The 23721-nt window shown below is 38.4% G+C and overlaps 1 protein-coding gene across 1 annotated transcript in view; it reads right to left on the reverse strand.

Annotated features, from left to right (window-relative positions):
- The window catches only part of MPPED1 (metallophosphoesterase domain containing 1), a 61974-nt gene that overhangs the window by 7685 nt on the left and 30568 nt on the right, over positions 1-23721 (reverse strand). The window contains exons 4-5 of the mRNA XM_008490245.2: positions 19084-19309; positions 760-875 (exon numbers count right to left, since the gene is read on the reverse strand). Of these exons, the coding sequence (XP_008488467.1) occupies positions 760-875; positions 19084-19309 (342 nt within the window). The remainder of the gene's footprint in view (positions 1-759; positions 876-19083; positions 19310-23721) is intronic.

Genomic DNA, 23721 nt, shown 5'->3' on the forward strand with positions numbered 1-23721 from the left:
AAAGATGGGCATTTACATTCCTGTGTGCTAAATATGTTGAAAACCACATTAAAAGCCTGGAGCTTTTACTGAATCTGGACACGTTTCTGTCATTATATTATTTCAATAACACAGATAATTTCACTATTATCTAGGATCATAAGAAATCTCTCCTGGTTTTTATATCACCTTTAGAATTATTTGTAAAATACAAATACAACACAGTTTCTTGTTGATTCATTAGTGTTGCCAGACTGTATTAAACACAGGTAATTTACCTACACTGTCCAAAGAATAGGCAAACAATGGCAGCACTTGAGTTTGTGTGGCAGAAGATGAAACAAGTCAGTATACTAAGAAAAAATACTGCCTCCAGGTACTTGTTGGTGCAATAATGCCACTGCAAGTGAGGCAGAAAGACAGTGCTAAAAAAAATAAACCTGCTTTCTCCTAAAACAGGCTCCATGCTTTAAATTTACTGATTTTACCCATGGCAGAGCAGAAAAATAAACAGGAAAACTAGAGCTTGCTTATTTAGAAAGCTCACTAAGGCTTTATGTGGTAAGGTTTTCTTTTTTCAAGCCATTATTTACTTCTTGACTGCTGAGCATAGGTAATCATAAAACATAAAACTGATCTGAAGCCCTGGTGCTACTGAAATCAGTATGGATGTTTCTTTTGACTTTTAAAGGTCAGGATTGCACTCTTTGTCTAAGGAGAGCCATCAGTTACTGCAAAATCATCTGAAATACACAGCTAAGAGCACTAGTATTTTCTTACCTAGAGGTGGTCCATGTGTTATAAGAATATCTATTCCATCTGGAATAAGGTTCCATTTCTCTAATAGTGCTTGGCCTCGTGGAAGATTAAAGCCCCAGCCATAAAACCAAGGTTGCCTGCCAAGAGAGGAGGAGAATGTCTTCAGTGCTGCTTCCATGTACTGGTTATCTAATTAAAATATGGAGATAGACTTCACTAGCATGGAATCTGGAGACACAATTAACATTCGTTTTTATTCTTTCTGTGCACAGTAAAACCCTCTTTCCATACAAACTGTATTATTTCACGTGTGGCAAATCAGCACAAGCCTTACCATTTTCAGGAGGTAGCATACAGTAAAATATTCAAAGTACTCCTCTAACTAGGTAAAAAGTAACTCTTACAAAACCTGTATACCAAGATCTGCATGCGTGGATTAGCCTGCTAGACTCCTACATCTTGAACACCTGTTTCAGATACCCAGGTGTGAATATTTGTGTCACATCATGTTTGGTCCTTAGTCTATGACCAGCTGGGAAAGGACAGACCAGGCGCAAGAACAGATCCTGCTCCAAAGCTGGAGACATCACCTATGCTGGATTTACTTCCCCACCAGAACAAGAATAGTGCTTCTTTTCTCATATAAGATTTTCTTCTGTCCTCTGGTGTGCTGACTTACTTTTAAGTAAGACTTTCCATATTCAGGATTTCTTATCAGATGGGCATTTACATTTAAAAATATATATTTATAGACCAGCTCATCATGGAGCTGTGGGACTGTAACACTGCCAGTCAGAACACAACTCATCCGTATCTTACCATCCCATTAATTAAAAAACTATATTTCACAGCAATTATATCACAGTGGTAAATTATGTCTTGCTGACTATGCTCTAATTCTGGGTCATAAAATTGAGGGGTTAGTTTTAGGTTGGGATTTTTTAATAATTTTTTGACTGACGTGTTCTGGCCATATCCATATTTGGAGAATAACAAATAGGCTGCTGTGATTTAATAAGGTTTATGGTAATTGCAGCCTTAGTGTTTATAAATACATACACATCAACCAGAGTTTTCTTTGAGATAGTACTTTGTTGAGGAAAGCTTACACTCCCTCATTACATCAAAAGGCAGAAAGAATTTTTTCAAATTCTCTGAATTCCTCTTTACACTGTATATGGCAAAGACAAAAGAAGATGCCTATAAAGCTATTATTCATCCTCTTCCATTACTGATGCTTGACTAACATTTCAAAAATTAGCATGTCTGCAATCTTCATGATGATGTATCTCCCACTTTTCCTTTTGGAATGCTGTAAAACATGTCTATTGAAAACAGCTTAAAAAACAGAGCTTTCTAGAATATAAAAGGATATGGCTTACTCAAGGGAAGTAAATTCTGCTGCAAGGAAAGGAAGAAGAGGGCTTGCAAAATGTTTCCTGCCTTTCTTCTACAGATAAAAAAAATCCTCAGCTTTTCTAGGCAGATGACTGAAGGGCTTTCTGTGTCCATGGCTAAGAGCTTGATTCCTAGCTCTCCATCACACAGGACCCTGGTTAGCCAGGATCTGAATAAACAGGTGTCCAGGGGGAAAAAAAGCAAAAAAGCTGAAACTTTTTACATCTGCCACTGGAGCCAGAAATACGTCCCAGCCTCCAGAAGCTGTGATGAGAGAAGTGAAGGTGTGTAAAGAAGAGATGCTAATAGCAGCAGCAATGAAGCAGAAATCTTGTTTTGACTCAGGTTGCTGAGACCAGGGTGGCTGGCTGACAAAGACACATATGCATATAACAGGGATATGAAAACATGCTTTTCTGCCTACCTGTTCAGCATCCTTTCCTGACAGGCAGAACAGCACCTGGCTTACAGGTACATGACTTCTCACATTCCTACTGCTGGAGTGGCAACTCATGGTATAGTTACTGGCTTATTTAGTAGTGAACTAGCAGCAAAATTCCTGTATCACACTGCCATGCAGAACAAAACCAGTCTGTGAGAGTCTGATCAGCCTGTCTCTATCTACAGCTCACCACTGACAGAATGGGAGTTTTAATCTCCCAGCAATTCTGTGAAAATAAACTGGAGTCTACAAGGTGCTCAGCTATTACAGAATTGGGAAGCTTTATAAAAATATACAGAGGTTAGATTTTTTCTTAACTCTCCATCCGTCCTTGCCCTGGGATTGTGTTCCACATCTTATGTGTCAAGTATCTTTCTTCACCAGGATAAAAATATTCAACTGTTTGGCAAATTATCTTTAGGCCCAGAGCAAGTTTTCCAGGAGCAAAACCTCACCAACAGAAAATACTTGTAAGGGTAAATAGAAGGCAAACGAAGTACAGGAAAAGTAAATCATGCTTTTAAAGCCACTGACAGATTCAGTGAATACAGGCCCCTGCTACCACCGTTGACCCACCCCTGTTCTGCTGGGCATAGCCAGCATTGTCCCTAGGTCCTGGGGGGAGAGCAAAGAAAGGTGGTGTCCTTCATCACAGCAGGATTGGCTGTGGACACTCCATGCCCCGAGAAAGAAACCAAGGATAAAGATCAATATTTACCTAAGAGGAAAAGGTCAAAAAACCCCTATGCAATAATTATTTTAAAGATACAGTGAAGCATTTTTTAAGAGAAATATCTGTGACTGTCACAGGTCTTGCCAGAAGTCAGCTTAATCCTGCTGCAATCTGAATGACCACAAATGGCACATGCATCTGTGACAGTCCCTGTCTGCCTCTACTAGGGCCAGCCTGTAGACGTCCACTTCTTAAAAAGCCTGCTTCCCCTTATGAAAAGACATGATCTGCTTATTAAGACAAGAAGCACTTTCCCCCATTTCTCCCTCCCCTCCTCCTTTCTCCCCTCCCTCCCTTTGTAGTGACTGCAGCGTGTAGCCACCCGAGCACAGGGCCAGTAAGTTATGCATGCTGGAGCTGTTCTTTTGTGAAAGAGAGATGTTATAACTTGTGTGATTTGCCATTATGCTGTCTTTTGTGACAACCCTGAGATGGAAATAAATGTCTGGAATATTTCTGGCAAATGAAAAAATAAAAAATCTGAAGTCCAAGAGAGGATTCACTGGAGGATGCTGGTGTGCTTTACATCTGAGAGAAGAAAGACAAATCACACACTTCAGTACCCCCACCCTCAAAGCAAAACCATCTTTACCAATGCATGGGGATTTTACAAATCTTGAAGTGTCTTCTTCTGAAAATTTATTGCAAAACAACCATCAAAGTTTCTGAACCTGGGGAAAAAAAGTCTTCTCTAATGCCCACTAACAAGTCTTTGACCTGGTTATCGTGCAAAGACAAACTTGTCAAAAATATCCATTTATAATGGAGCCTGAAAGCAAAGTTAAGCCTACATGTCAAGCACTTAATTTCTAGATCCCCTGTTAATGCTTATTCAGGACAGGTATAATTTTTTTATAAGTTTCTTTTCAATGATATTTTAAGAAGAAAATACTGTCCTGTATGTTCTACAAGAGAAAAACTTGCTGTTTGCAAAGATAAAAAACCCCAAAAATGTATTTGGCAATTAAAGACATACATCATGAATGTATTTTACCTCCAAAGTAAAGCACTCATGTAGAAATGTACTTTTGATTTAAGTCTTATCTTCCTATAGCAAACAGTTAGAGTCTCTCCACACACTACCGAAATTCTATGGTATTATTATTATGATAAGAATAATGACTGTCTACATATAGTGCTCTAGGGGGAAAATGTATTGGAAGTTAATTTGTTTACAGCACAATTTACCTTATGTTAAAAACATATGAACAAGTTTTGGAGGTCAAATACTCTACCCAACAACAACAAAAAAAGCTGAAATATCAGAATTTGTGCTAGCAATCGGATGTTGCTTTATGTACTGAATTTCTATCTTTCTGTTCTAAAGTAACCATTGGAATAATTTTCTTACAGAATGATAGTTGCTATGACAACCATAGCAAATTTTCCTTTTCTGAAACAGATGTCTCATTTAGTTGAAAATTAGAATGTGAAAAACCCATGGGAAAAATTAATTCAAACTTTAACAGAACACTGACTACAATGTAATCTCTTATAGGTTAACCCCTTAACATCTTTCTGCACTCTTATAGTAACCTTCTCATAAATTCTAATTAAACCAGTTTAACCTCCTAAGAACGACCTTCTTAGCTATCATTAGTGCTTTAGTTGTCTTTGAAAGAAGCATTTCTATTACAATAATAACAGAAAAAAGTCATACTGAAAAAAAGTGGTCAAACATATTACTGCCTTAATTATTTATTAGTTTTTCTTCTTTTATCCAGCTACTAGGAGAAAGAGCTACCATGTGGTCCAAGAACTCTTTTGTCATTTAAATGGGGCATAACTTAGTTTTATATGTGATTTACTGTAAAGGGCAGTGATGCATGATACAGATTTGACCTGTAATTTACATGAAAATTTAAGGTTTTCAATTTTTAAACCACTGGTATCCATCTCAATCTACTCAGCAGACACACAAAAAACACAAAAAGGGATACCTGACTTGGGAAATTATCAATGTGTGTGGATTTTTCTATTACTAGCAATCAGACAGTGAAATCTCATTCTCCATTACCTTGATTAAATTTAAACATTTTAACTGAAAGAAGGGATTCTTTCCTCTCTGTGCAGTTACCAGCTCAAGGGGACCCTCAACAGTTCTTGGTCATTGGCTAAAGATGAACATGGCAGGCAGCCAGAAATATTCCCACCCATGGTGTTTGCAGGGTGCCACCTACCACAAGGACTTCAGGATGGCAAGATTTACTGCATCTGCTGCAGCTAGGTTGTCCAGTTGAGCAAGACAAATCCTGCCACCAGTAGGCAGGCAATTACTCTCTTTGACTTCAAGGGAAAACTCCCTTGCACAGCTCAATACCCAAGGAGAACTTGGGATGGGAACTGACTGAATAGCCATTAATGTATCAAAGGGACTGGTGGGCAACACCTCAAAAACACCTTGGCAGCAAAAAGCACAGAACTAAAACATCACAGGCAGATCATTGCACCTCCTCTATTCCATGAAATTTCCTTCAGAAATCTTTTTTGCAGCTAAAAGGCACCCGTCTGGGTGAGGCTTGAGTAGCGCAGCCGGCTAGCACTTAGTAACCAACAAACTCGAGCAATGTCGAGGCCGTGGGTTCGAGACTCAGAAGCCTCACCCTGACGGGGATGAGCTCTAGTGGAGCAATGAAGGTAGTGCAGTGCTGAAAGCAGCAGTTAAAGCCAAGCATGCCAAGATTGTGAGTCCCAGGGTGATCTGAGCTTGTGAGTTCAGGACTTACCTTTTATTGGCCCCCTGGTCCTGCTCATGCACAGTGAGGGCCTGCCCTAATCAGGCACAGGTGGGCTTAACACAAGCTCATGCCCACTACCTGGCAATTAGTGGCACCTGGTTGCCTCGTTTCACTACAAGTCTTTCCTTCAAGCTGAACAATCCCAGCTCTGCCAGCCTCTCCTTGTAGCAGAGGTGCTCCAGCCCCTGCATCATCTTTGTGGCCCTCCTTGGGACTCATTCCAACAGATCTATGTCCTTCTTATGGTGGGGATACCAGAACTGGATACGGTATTCAAGGTGGGGTCTCACAAGTACAGAGTAGAGAGAAAGAATAATTTGTTGAACTGCCTTTTTAGCATTTCCTCAGTAACAATCCAGTTCACTGAATATTTATACTGCTTTTTTAACAATGCAAGCAAGGACTGATAGAAGTTCACTTTTTTGTGTGTGTGAAATATTTGCTATTTCTACATCTAAAGTAGTTGTGACATGACATAACACAACACTCATCTTTTTGTCTTGTCTTCCTCTCATTCAAGAGGACCATCCAAAGCAGGCAGAAAAGTAGCCATTAGGCCATTAGAGCCAAGGCAGGCAGGGCACTGTTTGTTTATAGGCTTCAAAGCACCGCTCAACATTTTAGCATCTGAGCATTAACAGCGTAACTGAGATTTAAAGACAAACAGGTTTCAGAAGTTTTGAGGAGTATGATGTCTAACTTCCTGTGAGAGAGAGACAAGCATGGTATAATTTTAGAGCAGAAATAAGGAAGCAGCGTATGAAAATAATTAAGTTACAGAAAAAAGAAACAGATTCACTCATTCATAATATGGGAACCAGGGCTTTTTAAAATAAAAGCTAAGGCCTTCTACTTAAAAATAATAAATGCAAATGATGGTTAATCTCATATAAGATTATCCCCTAAAACACATGGCCACAAAGTACAGCTCAGCAGGTGGAAAGGAGAAAGCAGAAGGGAGGGGAATGTAGGTCCTAAGACATGAGATGGTTTGCACAATGTTAGTTCAGGAGGGTGCAGAGAGAAGCAAAATGAACTCAGATCCTCAGTGCATCTGTTGACTACAACAGACAACATTTCTTCCATGGGAAACTTTGTGGTGTTCTTGATTATTTGGCTGACTTGCTTTACAAGGTTTTTGCTCTTGAAACTCTGAATCAAATTAAAATATTGTTTTCAGAAAAGGAAAGGAGGGTAAAAAATCAGAATATGGCCCCATGCCAGTAATTACTTCTTTTGCAACTTGAGTTACACATGAAATCATTCACCCTTTGTTTAGTAAAAGGTTTCATACATCTCTGACTGAAAAGAAGAAAGAATGAGCTGTGACTAATAGGAAGTGATCATTTCTAAACATTAATCTTTTATAAAACAATGAAAAATAAAATTAAATCTACTTGATCTTCATAACAGAAAACAGAAGATAACAGGTAAGGCGAAAAATTAATGAAAGACTGAATTTAAACATGCCAATACCAAATACAAATAGTTTATTTCATTCTGATGGGAGCCAAATGATAATATGTCATCTGATGTTTTCTAAAAATAATAAAATAAACCCAAGAAAAAAATGTAAGAGCTAATTTGGAATAATTATCCAAGAGAGTCAATGCTGAGTGTACAGATATAGAACTGTACAGATTTTCAATATAGCCCTTTGGATTTAATGCATGGTGTAGGTCTTGCATAATCTAAGGCATAAGCTCCTGATTTCTGTCTGTTCCCTCAGTCTCTCTGATTCTCAGTATGTAAAAATACAGGTAAGGCCAAATTATCCAGACTGTACTTCAAATACTGACAGTGGATAGCCACAGAAAGAAGAAGGGTTAAGACAGGGGAGATAACAGCCTCTCTTTCCACAGTACAGTCACCAGCTCATTTTAAATGTGAAACTTGGCAAGAATGGGCCAATTGGTAAGGAAAAATAATTTGAGGCCTGTCTGTGCATGGCATCATTACAGCTTTTCACAACCAAATGACCAGACAGACAAAGAAAAATAATATTATTCACACATGTTCACACATGTTCAGCTAGTCAGTGTTCACTGTAGTCCTCTAAGACTTTGCAGAAATTTGTTAAGCAAGGAGTTGAAATATCCCTTTAAGTGGAGACACAATACTTGTGGGGTTTTATTACAATCCAGCTCCTGAAGGAATTCTCCTAGATGGAGCATGACTAAAACACCTAAGATGTGTATTAGGAGGACTGAGAATCAAGAAAACGTCCCTCACAGTAGCCACTACTCAGTTTAGTAACTCACCAGGTTTACATTCTTTTCTCAAAATACTAGAAGTAATTAGGCCATATGGACTAAATGTCTGTCAGTTCTTTTTGATTTTTCCTTCCTTTTTGTTTGTATTTTCTTTTTTGTTGTTGTTGGGGGTTTTTTTGCCTTCTTTTCCTTGGAAAATTCAAAACCATTTTGAGTTAAACAAGCATGAAAATGCTTCCAAAACTAATAAAGGAATACAGCATGTGTGCATATATGCATGAAGTGTATTATTTTTAGCATTTTCAATTTAGCAACAGATGAACTTAATTCTTCTTTAAAAAAGCACATACTGATACTTCATGTGCCATGTTTCTAGCTGAAGTGAACAACATCCAAGCAATCCCAAATTCCAAATTCATGTTTTCCTGCAGTCCTAAATTCATCCCACAGTACAGTGGTGAAAGCCAACTGCTACAATGTACCTTTCTATCCAAAAAAAGGTACAGCTTTACCACCCGGATGCTCATTCACCTAACTAGAAATTCTGAGATAACCTTAAAAAAATTTACTTAAGCTATATAAAATATGCAGTTAGAAATATTGATACATGCAGATGCAGCCCTCTGTTCCAATGCTGGTTCCAATTCATTCTAATTTCTTACAAGGGAAAAAAATTCTTCATGTTAAGTCATATTAAACAATGCTAATTTATTAAATAAAGTTAATTTACCAACAACAAATCCAAAGGAAGTGTTCTGATGTTAAACAGCTTCACAACAAGTGGTAAATTACTTTTCCCCTTAAGAAACACTCAGCTAACTGTTACAATTAGTTCTTGTGATGGTGGCTCTGCTTCACATAGAGCACAATATAAACTCACCATCGAGTTCTTGATGTAGTAACAGATCTACTGTGTAAAAACCTAGGAAAAACACATACATACAAGCAACTGTGAAGCAGGGAGGCTGATTCTCACCAGGTGTAAATGGCTCAAAAGCTGGTGGAGCTCTGCCAGTTTACTTCAGCTGAGAATCAGCTCCATGTAGAGCTGCTCCAAACTAGTTAGCTATTTGTGTTTCTCTTGGAATATTGCCAAAGGGCTCATCACAGTACCCAACTGTGTTTACATCTTTGAAACATCCTGAAATTGCTGCTGTCTGAGACTACAGCCCAGACTACAGATAGAGCTGCTAGGCCTTTTGTTCAAGAAAAAAATGGGGAAAAAAGCATCCAAACAGCAACAAAAAAGCACTTTAAACATTAAAATCAGCTCTTTCTCATAAAATTAAACTTTCAAGCACATGTGAAAAATAGAGAGAAAACTGCTGTGGGGGATTGCAATTTCACTCTTGTGGTTTATGAACTGCAGGAAAGTGAAGCCAGTTCCCTGTAGAGAGATTACAGGTCTTCTCTTCTATAGGTCTTAAATTAAAAACCAGCTGAATCCAAAGTGAGTTAGTTTACTCGATCAGAAGATTCAATTATTTCTGCTAAGTAACTGAGTGTGAACTACTTCCTTTTAATAACATAAAGCTAATAATTACTGCCTAAGAAAGGACTTTTTTTCTTCCAAGCTAATTAAGCTAAAGCAATATATTTTTTGACTTCTAATTTAACTAAAGCTAGAAACATTTGCAACAGAACAACAAAATGCAAATCCCCATTCACATACAGAAATATAAAACCCTACGACATGTTCCGACGTAACAAGAAACAGGACTTGTCCCAAAATGTTATGTGGAATCATAACTTCTGGTCTCTATTCAGGAGAGGGAGAGGGAGAGGGAGGGAGGGAGAGGGAGAGGGAGAGGGAGGAGAGGAGAGGAGAGGAGAGGAGAGGAGAGGAGAGGAGAGGAGAGGAGAGGAGAGGAGAGGAGAGGAGAGGAGAGGAGAGGAGAGGAGAGGAGAGGAGAGGAGAGGAGAGGAGAGGAGAGGAGAGAGAGGAGAGGGAGAGGAGAGGAGAGGAGAGGAGAGGAGAGGAGAGGAGAGGAGAGGAAAGGAAAGGAAAGGAAAGGAAAGGAAAGGAAAGGAAAGGAAAGGAAAGGAAAGGAAAGGAAAGGAAAGGAAAGGAAAGGAAAGGAAAGGAAAGGAAAGGAAAGGAAAGGATATTTTAAGCTTTTTTAAAAGTCTGTCTACTTGTGGGAAATGGACAAATTTCCATAGGAGCATGCAATTTATAACACTGGTTTTACTTGGATGATATTTATGGGCTACGATAGGTGTAGTTGAGTTTATGTTTTTATTCAAACAAATACCTAGGGCAGACTTTAATTAGTTAACAACAACCACGCTCCTTTAGCAGGCTCTACAAAATTCACCTTAATCAGATAAATTTTTATTTTCTTACATACAGCTTTTTTTTTCCAGCAATGTTAATGATTCTTGATAATTCATTTTAGTCACTTAATTTGTACTGCAGTTTTCATTAAAAAGACCTCTCCTGAATTCAGTATGATTGCTCATGTGAGCAATAGCACCTGTTTAAGTCATGTCTTCTGAATGAGACACGCATTTCCTGGCCTTCCGAGTCATGTAAAGAAAATGCTTTCTAAAATGTCTTCATCAAATGAAATGCAAAGTGCCATTTTTAGCAAAGTGCCATTAGTTTAAAAAAAGAATAAATAAAGAGGAGAGAAACAATCCTCTAATCTGTTTCTGATGTTAAAAGAGCCAGAATACATTCTTAGTCTCACCTTCTGCCACTGGAAAACTTTCACACTTCAGAGTTCAGTATCTTTCGTTTCTCCCAAACACTTCCTTCAACAGCTGGATTTAATAGATCAACATCATTTTGCAGGAAAAAACATTGTTGCAATCTTCCATATGCTGCAACTAAACCATAGTGTATTGTGATGTTAAGTGTTTTTAGAAACAGCACTTTCCAAAACGGAAAATGTTTTCTGCTAAGTATGAAAGAGGAAATTAAAATATCACTCCAGCATTCTATTAAAATACAATTAAACCTATATCTATGTGCCTCAGATGGTTAATTAATATATTTTAACACGATGATGAATTTTGCTTTCACTCCAGAAGAGAGTTTAAGAAGAGAGAAACACGTTGCTTTTTCTTAAATGTCTGTCACATCCTAACTACTGCTTACTGAATGCCTGAAATAAATCATCAGCATTTGAACCATAGTGATGCAGCCACATCAGGTAGGCTTAGGCTTAGACACCAACCTCCTCCCCAGAATTTCTGAAACTTGAAATGCATCTATTCTGAATAATGAGTTTATTATTCTCGCTCATGATTTTCATTATCCTCAAGAACCAAGTCAGTCTATCTAAATTACTCACTTATATTGCCTGCCTCAAAGTCATTAATTAAAAAAGCTCCAAATAGTTCCCAACTTTAAAAATCGTTTGGGAGAAACGAACTTCTGAGCAACCAAAACCCAGCACTCTGTAATATGTCCACATCCAGGATTTCCACATCTACCCATACAAAACTGTAGCCCTGACTGAGCTAGACATGCAAACAAGCCACCTGCTCAAAAATCTATTTAATATGATGTTTCCAAGAGTTTTAGAGTGGTATTTCTTGCTTTAGAAAACAGTACAGATGTAGTTGCACTTTGCATTTCTTTCTTTCTTTTGAGAGTATAGCAAGAAGAGAATGCAGGAGGATCAGGTGTTTTACTTCTGGTAAGGTTTTGTCAAATAACACAAATTTTTGAGTATCTATATATTTTAGTCATGTGCAAGGCACTGAATAGTTTTTTTGCAGGTCTGAAAGAGGGAATAAGAACTATAAATCTGAGTGTTCACTTTGAAACAGAAGTTACAATTTTCTGTAAATTTCAGAGGGAATGAAACCTGCAATATAACATCTTGTACTGCTGCTGCTCTATCTGGAAATAACACTCCCAACCTGGGAGGTACATTATGTTAAATGAAGTCAATATATTATTTTAATACATTTTCATTTTAATTGATGTTCACCTCAATGACTGTAAAGATTTGTACAAGGTCTGGGAAAGTAAACATTAGATGATTCATCACTTGCAAAATGAAAGTGTGTCCCTCTCATGAAATCAATCTATAAATCTTTGCTACATTATTTTACTGATGGAAACCAAGTTCAGTGAGGAATGAAAGAGACGATTATAGCTGTTCTTGAAAAGATGGAGGAGGAAGGCACTGAAACAGAGACCTAGGATATGGGTGGCTTCTGTGTGGGACACAACCATATCTGCCTCATTTTGCCTTTTGCATGCTCTTTAAAACTACCCCAATTACACCTGGAAGTCACCAGTCTTTCTGTCCAAAGTGCAGATGTGCACACACACACACACAGAAGAGAGAATATTTGAGGACTATTACAAAGTCATCTATTTTTTGATGAAAAAAAATCAGACAAGAAAATAATACATCAGAGAGACACCTAAAGCTAAGCATTACTGATCATATTGAACTATGTAGCTAGTTTAAAGACACTTGACTACATAGTGAAGTAGTCCAGATACCAAGAAAATGTCTGACACATTAGAACAAACTTCTTGCCCTCACACCAAAGTGGGATGATGATTTGGAGAATAAGCCTCCTGTTAAGGCAGCTTTGCGTTGAGCTGGTGGCTGATACTATTGCAACCTACAGATTGATGTCTTTCAGAGTAGAAGGAATTCAGCCATCTTTTCTGGCATAGCCAGAGCTCTGACCCAGAGTACTAAGCTGAGTACTTAAACAGAAAAAACCCACCCTGCACATACACACCCCTACCTGTCTTCACTCACTTCCCATTATCCATCAACGTTGTGCAAGAGCTGTTGACCCACATGTAAACATGCAGGAACCTCAACAAAGCACTGAAAAGAGCTACAAAAATCCAGGAGTCCAGACTGGGTGTCTGTCACTTCAGGGCAAATGGTCACAAATGTCTTTCTAGGCTGATATTAATCTTTGCTCTCCTATTTTCCCTGACTGGGAAATGAAAGTTTCTAAAGTTCCAGATGGCCTATAAGAAAGGAATGAAGGAGGAAATGAGAATACATAGACACTAGAGAAAAACTAATTCTGCAAAAAGAAAAATGAGGTTCTGTTTCACAGGAATAGATCCCTCCAGATAATCAAAGCCAAGCAAAAATCCACTCTCTGGATAATGAGTCTGGAGGCAATCTCATACTAAAGGGCTTCTTTAAGCTATCCAGGGCAATATGTCATTTAGAATAATGAAATTGTCATATATTTGGCAAGAGGGCTTTGATTGCCCCTTCCTTTCCCACATTGTGGAAAATGAAAAAAAGCACTTGAAGAGATAAAATGCTCTCCTACCTTATAAACTTGTTTGAAAGAACGAGGAACAAACTCCTGCAGAGCTGCTTAGAAGTATTATGGAAATTCAGTGGCTAGGAAGGTGTTTTCCTTCTGCCACTTTCATTTCTCTTGCCATGTGAGGTAAAATATGTACTCTTACCCTGCCATTCATGCACAATAATCCACCCTTTAACAGAAAATTACACTGGAATTCCTGACACTTTTCACAAGATCAAGGCATACACACACAATACCTGTTCCTCGGCAGTTGCACGTATTTTTAATGAATTTGAGGCAGAGGTGCAATACTAGACTTTGAAAGAATAGCTAGTACGACTTCTGCCAGACACAAGCTTCTGATTATTGATCAGGGCTATGTTCCTTAGCCTTCACATCCTGCCATCAGTTATGGCATGCAACTGGAGAACAGAGAGCCAAGTTACTTACTCACTGACTTGCAAAAAAATCAATGGGAAAAACATGCAGAAGGGCAAAGTCCATTACTGGAACCTTGTGCAAGCAGAGAAGCAGACATAGCAACACTCCGGATCACACATGTAAGAATGAATCTCTGAGAGGTGTTCACATGCTGATATAAAAATGTATGTGCATCTCTACAGGCATTTATTTTTACAAGGCAATTCTGAATAATGACCATAAAAAGAGTCATACACATTCAGCAAGCACAGCAGTCTTGTGGACTGAATGCATCAGGGTTTTTTGGGCAAACACCATATGTAATTGTGCAATTGAAATCTTTAGTAGTGCAGAGGCACAAGTTGATTGTACTGCCTATCTTCATTCCAGATGTAGCTAATGCTAAAACTCCTACCTGTGAGAGTAATGAACTTTAATAGAAGGCTGAAAATCTATAACTTGAAAATTCTCTAATCATTTATTAACATGGTTCCATGAATGACGTCCTCATAGAGATAACACCCAGCTTGATAATACAGGAATGACCTTCTGTTTCAAATCCAGGTTCAATTTTCCACCATTATCTTGGCTTGCTGACTTCCAAATCACCTGTTGGGACCATCTCTTTTGACATCAACAGCAAGGCTACCTATTGAAAGGACTTTGTTGATACCTGTTCATTTCAGGAATGAGCACTGACATCTAGCTCTAGCTCAATAGTGAGACTGACAGAATGACAGAAACATTGCTCAAGAGGGACCTTTGGAGATTTTAATCTAATCTACCACAACCCTGCCAACTCATCACCACTAGATCTGGTCAGCCACAACCGCCTAGCCAGGTCTTGAAAATACCTAAGGATGGATTCTCTACCCCCTCTCTTTTTGATTATATGTTATTACTTTTTGAAAAAGAAAAGAAGTAATTTCTCCTTTGGAAAATGGCATCACCTTTGGGCAGACTTAGCAGTCAAGAGCACATCATACAGTATTCTTGTCTAGAATTATTTGATATATGCAATCAGTCAGTTTGACTTTCATCATATCACTACAAAATAAATTAGGGTGTTTAAATGTACTGTCCAACCAGAAGCTTTCCAATTTGCAACAAATGCTATTGAGGAACCACAGTCTTTGTTTTCACAGCAACTATGGCTACTCCATACACAAAATTGCTTCTGAGTCTGTGAATATGTTCTGGCTATGTGTTGGGTTTTGCTGGGATTAAACCAGAGTGTATCTTCCTATGCCTAGCTTTTTATGAAAAAAACAAGATCTCCAGGCTCTATATGGGAGAAAAGCTCAAAGGTTCATAACATCTGGGCTACACTAGAAGAAAGCACACTGCATTCTTACTGGTGCCCTGTTCATCCAGCAACACTGCTTGGTACACTGTCAAAAATATGAGTCCCTTGGGCCAAATATAGCTACCCTTAAAATTTAGAATTGCTTTGGACACATTTAACATCTTGGTACTCCCAAGATAGTTCCCATGAAGTAGGTAATGTTTTTATACTCCTCTCCCTCACCATCTATAATGATAATCCATGGTTCAGTTTACCAGTGTAACAAATACTAATTCTTAAACAGCAGCTTTTGTGCTTTGTAGCTTGCATTTCAAAATGGCTGCTCCCTGCTCGATGATAATACTAGCTTAATACAAATTTAAGGCAGTTAACATTTTCTTTAGTGAGTAGAGGCTCAATCTGGCACTTGAAATCTTGCCCTTGGAGCCTATATGAGTTACTGTATTAGTTTCTCAGACAAAACAATGTCCCATTTCTTCTATGCAATTGAAAATAAACACTGCGTTTAAGATCATAACAGAGGTCAAAATGCTCAAGTTCTATTGAAAATATTTAACCACACACAAATAGTACATATGTTAAAGTCCTTAGGAACTGACACATTACTCAAACCAATCAAGCTCTCATAGTGTACTTTGCAACATTTTAAGCAGAAATTCAATCTTATTGTGTCCATGTCATATGTAAAAACACAGATGACTACAGGTAAACACAAAAACTTAATGCTAGTTGGCATTACTCCAGCCTTCTCTAAGTACTTCATAACTTTTGTCCGGAGGAGGCTCAGAGGAGACCTCATCACTCTCTACAACTCCCTGAAAAGAGGTTGGAGCCAGCGGGGGGTTGGTCCCTTCTCCCAGGCAGCTCTCAGTAAGACAAGAGGGCATGAGCTTAAGCTCTGCCAGGGGAGGTATAGGTTGGATAGTAGGAAAAAATTCTTTACAGACAGGGTGATCAGGCATTGGAATGGGCTGCCCAGGGAGGTGGTAGATTTTCTGTCCTTGGAGGTTTTTAAGAAGAGACTGAATGTGGCACTCAGTGCCATGGTCTGGGAACCACAGTGGTAGTGGATCAAGAGTTGGATTGATGATCTCAGGGGTCCTTTCCAACATAGTTATGATTCTTTTATAACTACTGATTGACCTTTTTTATAAAGGGTGGGTATTTCTACTCATTTGTACTTATTTTTGAAAGGGTCAAGTCAGAAAAAAAGTGAGAGCTGTAACCAGAAATGGAAAGGCATGAACTGTGGCCCTAGTCTTTTACTTTCTAGATAGCTTGCCTTCTCATTCAGTAGTCATGTATGGACAACAAACATAAATTATAATTGGGAGCTCTCCAATTAAACAAATCCATTAAAAAAGCCAGATGTATATTCTCAAGTCTGGGAAAGAAAATTATTTTAGAATTCTAAAATCATGGAATAATGATTTCAGGATAATAAACAAGCAAATGCCTGAAATGTAGTTTTCTCATTGAATTCTGAGATCTAAAAGGCATGTAGATTTTGATATTTTTAGTAGGTTCATAAGCATTTTCTAAAGACTGCCTTCACCATGCAAGGGCAAAACAAGATTCAGCATAGAAAGTTGAAACTTCCTTAGTTTTTTTGAGATAACATTACTATGACACAGAAAGAAAATGAGACTGATTTCAAGAGAGGCTATGACAAACATCTCTTTTCAGGGTGGATGAATTATAGAAACAAAAAGAAATGCTAAGGAACAGTAATGATCAGTAGGCATAGACCAACTATAGCCTTCAATCCAGCAGGCAGCTAGTTTAACCCACACAAAATAGCTGTTTCTCTTCCTAAGTTTTCTGACTGGTGAGCTGGCTGATGTGGATTTGTAACTTCTCCATCTTCTGTTCTGATAAGATTAATGACGAGTGATTTATTATTGTTATTATTGTTGTTGCTGTTGTTTCCACTGGAGATGGCATCAATTAGCATGGAAACTTCATTCAGCATTGCCAAATAACAAACGAAAAAAAAATAGTTTGCCTGGAAGACTTCCGTTGAGCCTTGCTCCCACAAGCAAAGATCTTCAAAAGACCTTATAACGTTCATCTTCCAGGATGATAAGGGGGTGAGAGATGAGTTAACAACGCTCTGAAAAGTAGTATGGAAGTTCAGATATAATCTGAACGTGCATAAAAGATGGAAAGCAATCCTTTTTTTTTTCACGAGCAGGCTGGTGAGCTTAGACGACTTGTGCAAAATGACAGGATTAGCGCACCAAGGGAAGGCAGCAGATCTGATTTTACAGAAACATTATTTATGGGTTAGTGGGTGGACAAAAGTTTTCTCAACAGATTTTTCAAGATCTAATAATACACAAAAAGTTCAAATGGTTTCCTGTAGCCTCTACTTAGTGTTACTTTATAGATAGTGTTTTGCTTTAATGTAATTTATCCAGACTTTAATGAGACTTTTGGTACTCTACTTCCTGGAAAATTATTACTGACATTGGAAATATGGTGCCTTGTAGGAATATTGCAATGAAGATATGAAGTTGCCAGACATATTGTAAACAGAGCATAATTACAGTATTTACAGTTGAACATCAAAATGGGAAGAGATGCCAAATGGCATTTCTCAGAAGTTAATATTGGGACTGATAACATTTAATATCTTCCCTAATAATTTGGAAAACGAAGTAAACTGTACATTGATTGAACACATAGGAGACACAAGAGGAAGATGAACTACAACACAGCAGGTGGGTAGGCTGAAAAATCCCAGAAAGATCTGGAAATCTAAGAGGGAGAGAGAGAAGGGTGCATCTGGGAGGGAAGCTATTTAATGTAGACAAATGTAGAGGAACAAGCTCAGAGAAAATTAACACCCATCTCAAGTAACCAAATGGGAAAATGCCAATTTTCATTTAAAAAAAAAGAATCTAAAAGAGATTTCACAGTTTATTCACACTGAAAATTCACGTTGGGGTATATGCATCAGGTTTGACAACTTGTTTGCTACATTCCAGCCTGATGTGATTTTAAAATGAAGAATAACAGATTACCTTAAAAACCTGCCTTTTAATTTTTTTTCATATTTTGAATGTATACTGAATGCTCAAAAAGGACTCAGTTTACAGGAGTGTTAGCAGAAATAGCACAGTAGCAATGTAAATTAAGTAAGAGACATAGTAGCAACACATACAAGGTCCAACATACAAGGTCCAAGGTGAAGGTCAGGAAGCCAAAGCCCATCTGTCTCCCATACTGCCAAGGAATTCTAAGTATTCACTCTATGCAGTAGACCAAAATCCATTAAATAATAAGTTGCCACTGATTTCTTTAGTTTAGAAGCTCAACTATACCTTGAGGAAAGGATTGCTTACTTGCTAATAGAAATTAGGATTCTGAGGGATATTTGAAAAAAAAAACAACAAACTAAACAAATGCTGAAACAAGCTTGCTGTGTGAAATGATTCCTGTGTACACTAAAGAACCTCAAATATCTATAGGAGGGAAATTGTCAAAACAGTGAACCCTTGTAATAAAATTAACCTGTAATTATATAAAATCACTAGGTATAGAAAACATATTTTATGACAGAAAAAATCCTACATGGACTATGTTGGAGTATTGCTCCTGGCTCAGAGTTTAAGCAGTACATTATCTTTTTCCCATCATTATTTGATAAACAATACCCATGGTGCGAGTACATTATTTTGTCACAGGAATGATTCATTACAAGAAAACACAAAAACTTTATCAAACTGAGTACTACTTTTCTTCATGATAAAGCAATCCAAATATAGCTGGTGCATATGAAATGGCTGATGTGATAGCAATCAACAATATTTTTTATGTATGCTTAAAAACCTGCTTACCAAGGGGAGCCATATATCCTGAATCCCCTCACTGTCACTTCGGAGTCTTGAAGATAGATGCAGTTTGTTAGAAGAGACTGTACGTTTTCATAGCTTTCTGGCTTCAGCTTAGAAACAGAGGGAAAATAGTAAAAGTCCTGCTTGATTAAGTCAGCCATGAATTCTTGGTCAAAGGTCAATTCATGATTTCCTGCTATCACAATCTTGTATTCATAGGGCAGGCTACCTGAAACAGTGAAAAACAAACAAATTATTTGGTTTATTGAATATCTCTGTTTGCTGAGAAAAGCAAACAGACAGACTCACCAACTATTATCGATTCCTATAATATGCTCACGTACTCGAAACAATTGAGCATATCCCTACTGCACATTACTGTGATTCCTGGTGATTTCAGGTAGATGACATTGCTGTCTTTTTCAGGGTGCATTGATTTAGCATGCTTAGCATTTATGTGTTGAAACTACTATCAACTCATCAACCTTAAAAACCAGTCTGCAGATTTCTGCTCTACTATTTACTTGTAGTTAATTGCCATTTGTGCTGCAAGTATCACTTACTGTGACAGTGATGATAACTATTTGACAGAAATTAGGGTTCAAAGAAGATTGGCCATAATGCTTGATAAAATAATGTCAGCCCTCTTCTCCCAGAGCTGTGGTCTTTTTTGACTTGTTACTGTGAAGGTCTTACAGTCAGAACTTGGGTCAGCCATAGGGTCTGCTGCTCTCTTTGTCCTGATGTTAAGATCAAGTCTTCAAGCAAGACAAGGATTGGGCTTAGCTGTCAAAACTCCACATCCCACGGAGAAGTCTCGCATTTTGCCTCTCTCCCATGTTTTTACCTGCTCCATTTTCTCAGTGACTTCCTTAGATCTATGAGCTATAATTTAAAGTGACTCATGTTCTAGAATATTTTACAACTCATATTTAGTGAAAAATCTTACAAGCTCCTGATGAAGGCAAGAACATATATGCCCACACATGTGAGCTCGTCCTGAGAGCAGCACTGCAACAGAAACTTTCCACCTGACTCCACATTTGGTTATTAACTGGATACTGCCCTTGAATGCAGGCATTACCTGTCTCAAAAAGCTCAGCAGAAACATTCTAAGTATATGTAAGAGGAAACAAAGACAGAAACTGTGTGAAGCTGCATTCATTAACTTTGCTCCTGCACTATTAATTTGCATTAGGATGAAGAGAGTCAGACTAAGAGACTGAGAGCAGAAAGAAATATTTAACTGAAACTGAGACCCATCTTGCACAGCAGCAATCTTGTAATTTTTTATTTTAAAAAGTATTGTTGATAATAAAGAAAAAAATTAGTGATAACCCCAAACCTAACCGAAAGGTAGGATATTTTTAAAATGTAAAAAAAACCATCAATATGTGGTGGCAAAAGTTGGCATGAGGAGGACTTTGGAACACAATAAAACAGTGTAATTCATTTATATAGACAGACAACAGAGAACTGTGCTAGCCCAGATGAGATGCTACATGGCTGAACTCATTATTTGCAAAATAAAAAGATCGAGGTAATTCTAAAGGATGTATTTCAGACTCTTACAACACCTGTATTAAGAAAATTGCACATTTTCCACTCTTTTCTGGACCCAGCATACATGTGCCTTTGGAACACTTACTAATAGAAACTCATTTAAGTATTTATGATTACATGTTGAATGCTGGAAATTTGATTATTTACCTGAAAGACTACTTGAGATGTAAATCCTGTCATTTTTGCTCCTGAGATGCCTAGCACTTTGCAGATGTGTACTCCATCTCTACAAGTTTTCCAGGTGTGTGTACACATGCATACACAAGTTAAAAATGTTCCTTACATGCCATATTAAGTATGAGCATCCAACACACAGGCCTTGGGGAAACAGGAAAATAAAGAAATCCTGTGTGCTGCAATACTGTTAACAATTCCATTTCTATTCTGTTTTGTAAATCTTTTCCAGCTCATCTGACCCATCCATCTAGCAGCCAAGAACCTGTACGAGCTGGTTACAGTTGTTGCTTCCACTAATGTATTTATGTCATGTTGCTGTCTGTGGGTGTTACTTAGGCAAATTAGCAGATTACTCTAAATGTACAGTTACATTTATTACAGTGGCGGCCAGAAGCACTGCTGTAGTTACAGGTCTGTCAGCTTTTCAATTAACAACTGTGGTTTTGATGAGTTTGCAGCTCATTTTTTTTCCCTTTCATTCCATACCAGGAGGCAACTTTCTAAACCTTTTTCTTTCTCTTTGTCTCCACAATCCCTCTTTACCATATCTTTTTGTCTAACAGGGGTATTTCTCACTGCTTGCATGTAGAATCAACATTTCATTTAAACTTTGTTTCTTAAAAGACTTCAGGACATGCTTCACTTTCTGCTCAAAGTGCAGAGGCAACCCTATATATGACTCTTTGTGACCCTGTTCTTGGCTGGACACTGCTGTCATGAACTAGACATGTAAAACACCAGTTAAGAAGTTCAGATTAATACCCTCAGCTATCAGACAATATTGATTACACATTTCCCACCTTCTTTGCTTCCAGTGTGATCCATACTTACCAATGCTCACTCTAGTCCTCATGGAGAAGTCAACACTGAATGATAAACATCTCTGGACTAAAGCACAGTCCTCCTACCACTGACATCACAGGGACCAACACCACCACACTGCAGCCAAGACCACAGTCCAACATAGTCTATCAGCAGAGTCCAGAGAAATGTTGAATGTTTCAAGTGCCTTTTATAGCCTTAAAATCCACTGAAAACTACCTTAAAGCAGCAGCTCTTCCCTACTTCTGGCCTACAACTTCTTACTTTTCCTTTTTATATGTTATTACTTGAACTGTTCTGTATTTTCTTATTTTCTTCTGTCCTTCCAACACAAATACATGATGTTCTATACTGCTCTATTTGTAGTCTTGGCTCAGTACTTGGGTAGGGCCAAGACTTCCCCAAGAGAACATAGTCCAATAGCTGTTTCCACATTTGTCCCTAGTTTTAGAATAATCACTTTTCTATCACTTTTTGTGACACCAGCTCTCAACCAGAGATAATTCTACCAATCCCAGGTTGAATAGTTTATTCCCACACCTGCCAGCGGGTGCTAATGGCAAGCTGAGTATTAAAGACACCAAGCACAAGCACATTTCCTGTCCCTTTTAAAACAAATTGAGCTGAGAATGTTCAATTCCCATTCATGCAGGTTTTTGTGCCTTCTTGTAACAATTGCATTTTGCTAAGAAAGATTCCTACCAATGACAAAAATCTGCTACAACACACCCATTGCAGTGGGTTCCTTCTGTCTGTGATTTACAAACTCCATGAAACGAAGCCTTAGTAAAGACACTGGCTAACTGTTCCTTTCCTAAGTGGTTTTCCTTTTTGTTTTTTTTTTTTTTTTTTTTTGTTCCTTCTTTCCCAAAGCTGGCATATGCTAAATATTACATTCCCTAATTGTTCATCCACGTGGACACCAATGGTACCACCAGAGAGACCTTGAGCATATCAAGAGTGACTGACAGCCCTGAGATAACAGTGAGGGGGCTGTGACCTCCTTAATTCTCCCAGTGAGGGAGCTCACTGCTCAGGTGGTAACAGATGCATCCTGCAGTCAACATGATGCTTCGTGGCTGGTACTGCAAGCAGGGCTCCAGCTTCTATGACCACAATACCATTTCTGAAGAACAAGGACTGCTGTGGAGGGATGGAATTCCCCTGGCAAAATGGGGGAAGTCTTGACAACAGGTTCACTAAAACAGAGGGAAGAATTAAACGTGTGTTGAGGAAGGGTTGTCGCACTGAGTGAGGGCATGGAGGCAGTGAGGAAGTAGCTGGGGGACTACAGGATGAAGAGGGCTTTGTCTCTTTACCCTTGTAAAAACAGCCTCTCAGACACAGCATGGAACACAACCAGAAAGAAGGAGAAGTCCATGCATAGTAGAGAGCTGTGACATCTCTCAGACTATGAAGACACAGTGGGATAGATCACCAGATGGGAGTGCTGCAATGGATGGACACAGGCCTACCACTTGTCTATCACAGCTCTGTCACCTTTGAAAATGATTGGAATACACCACTCCTTCTCGAAAAAGGTAAAAAGAGGAATCTGGGCAACTACAGGCCACCGAGATTCACATCAGGCCTGGGAAAATTATGGAACAAATCTCCCACAAAGTAATCTTCCAAGTAGATTAAAGTCAGGAAACTGATTTGGAACAGCCACCAATGCTTTACCTTAAGAAGATCACATATGACCAAAGCAATTGCCTTCTTTGAGATGATGACTTGCTCTGTGGATAAGGGAGAGAACTAGATGTTTGTTTGCATTGGTTTTAGCTTTTGACATACTCTGCCATAGCATCCTTATAGCCAAATTGGTGAGATCAGAATGGCTAATAAGGTGGGACAGAAACCACCTAGAATACTACACTCAAAGAGCTAGAATTAGTAATACAAAGTCCAGCTGTCATTCAGTCACATGAAGTATGGCCTGAGCTGTTATGTTTGGGCCAATACTGTCTCCCATCTTTACTAACAGCCTGGATGATCTGAAGGAGTGTACTTTCAGCAAGTTTGTAGACAACACCAGTTCAGGGGTGGGAATCTGCTGACACACTCTGGAGGGCATGT

Source organism: Calypte anna, chromosome 1 (assembly GCF_003957555.1).
Source record: "Calypte anna isolate BGI_N300 chromosome 1, bCalAnn1_v1.p, whole genome shotgun sequence".
Taxonomy (NCBI): Eukaryota; Metazoa; Chordata; class Aves; order Apodiformes; family Trochilidae; genus Calypte; species Calypte anna.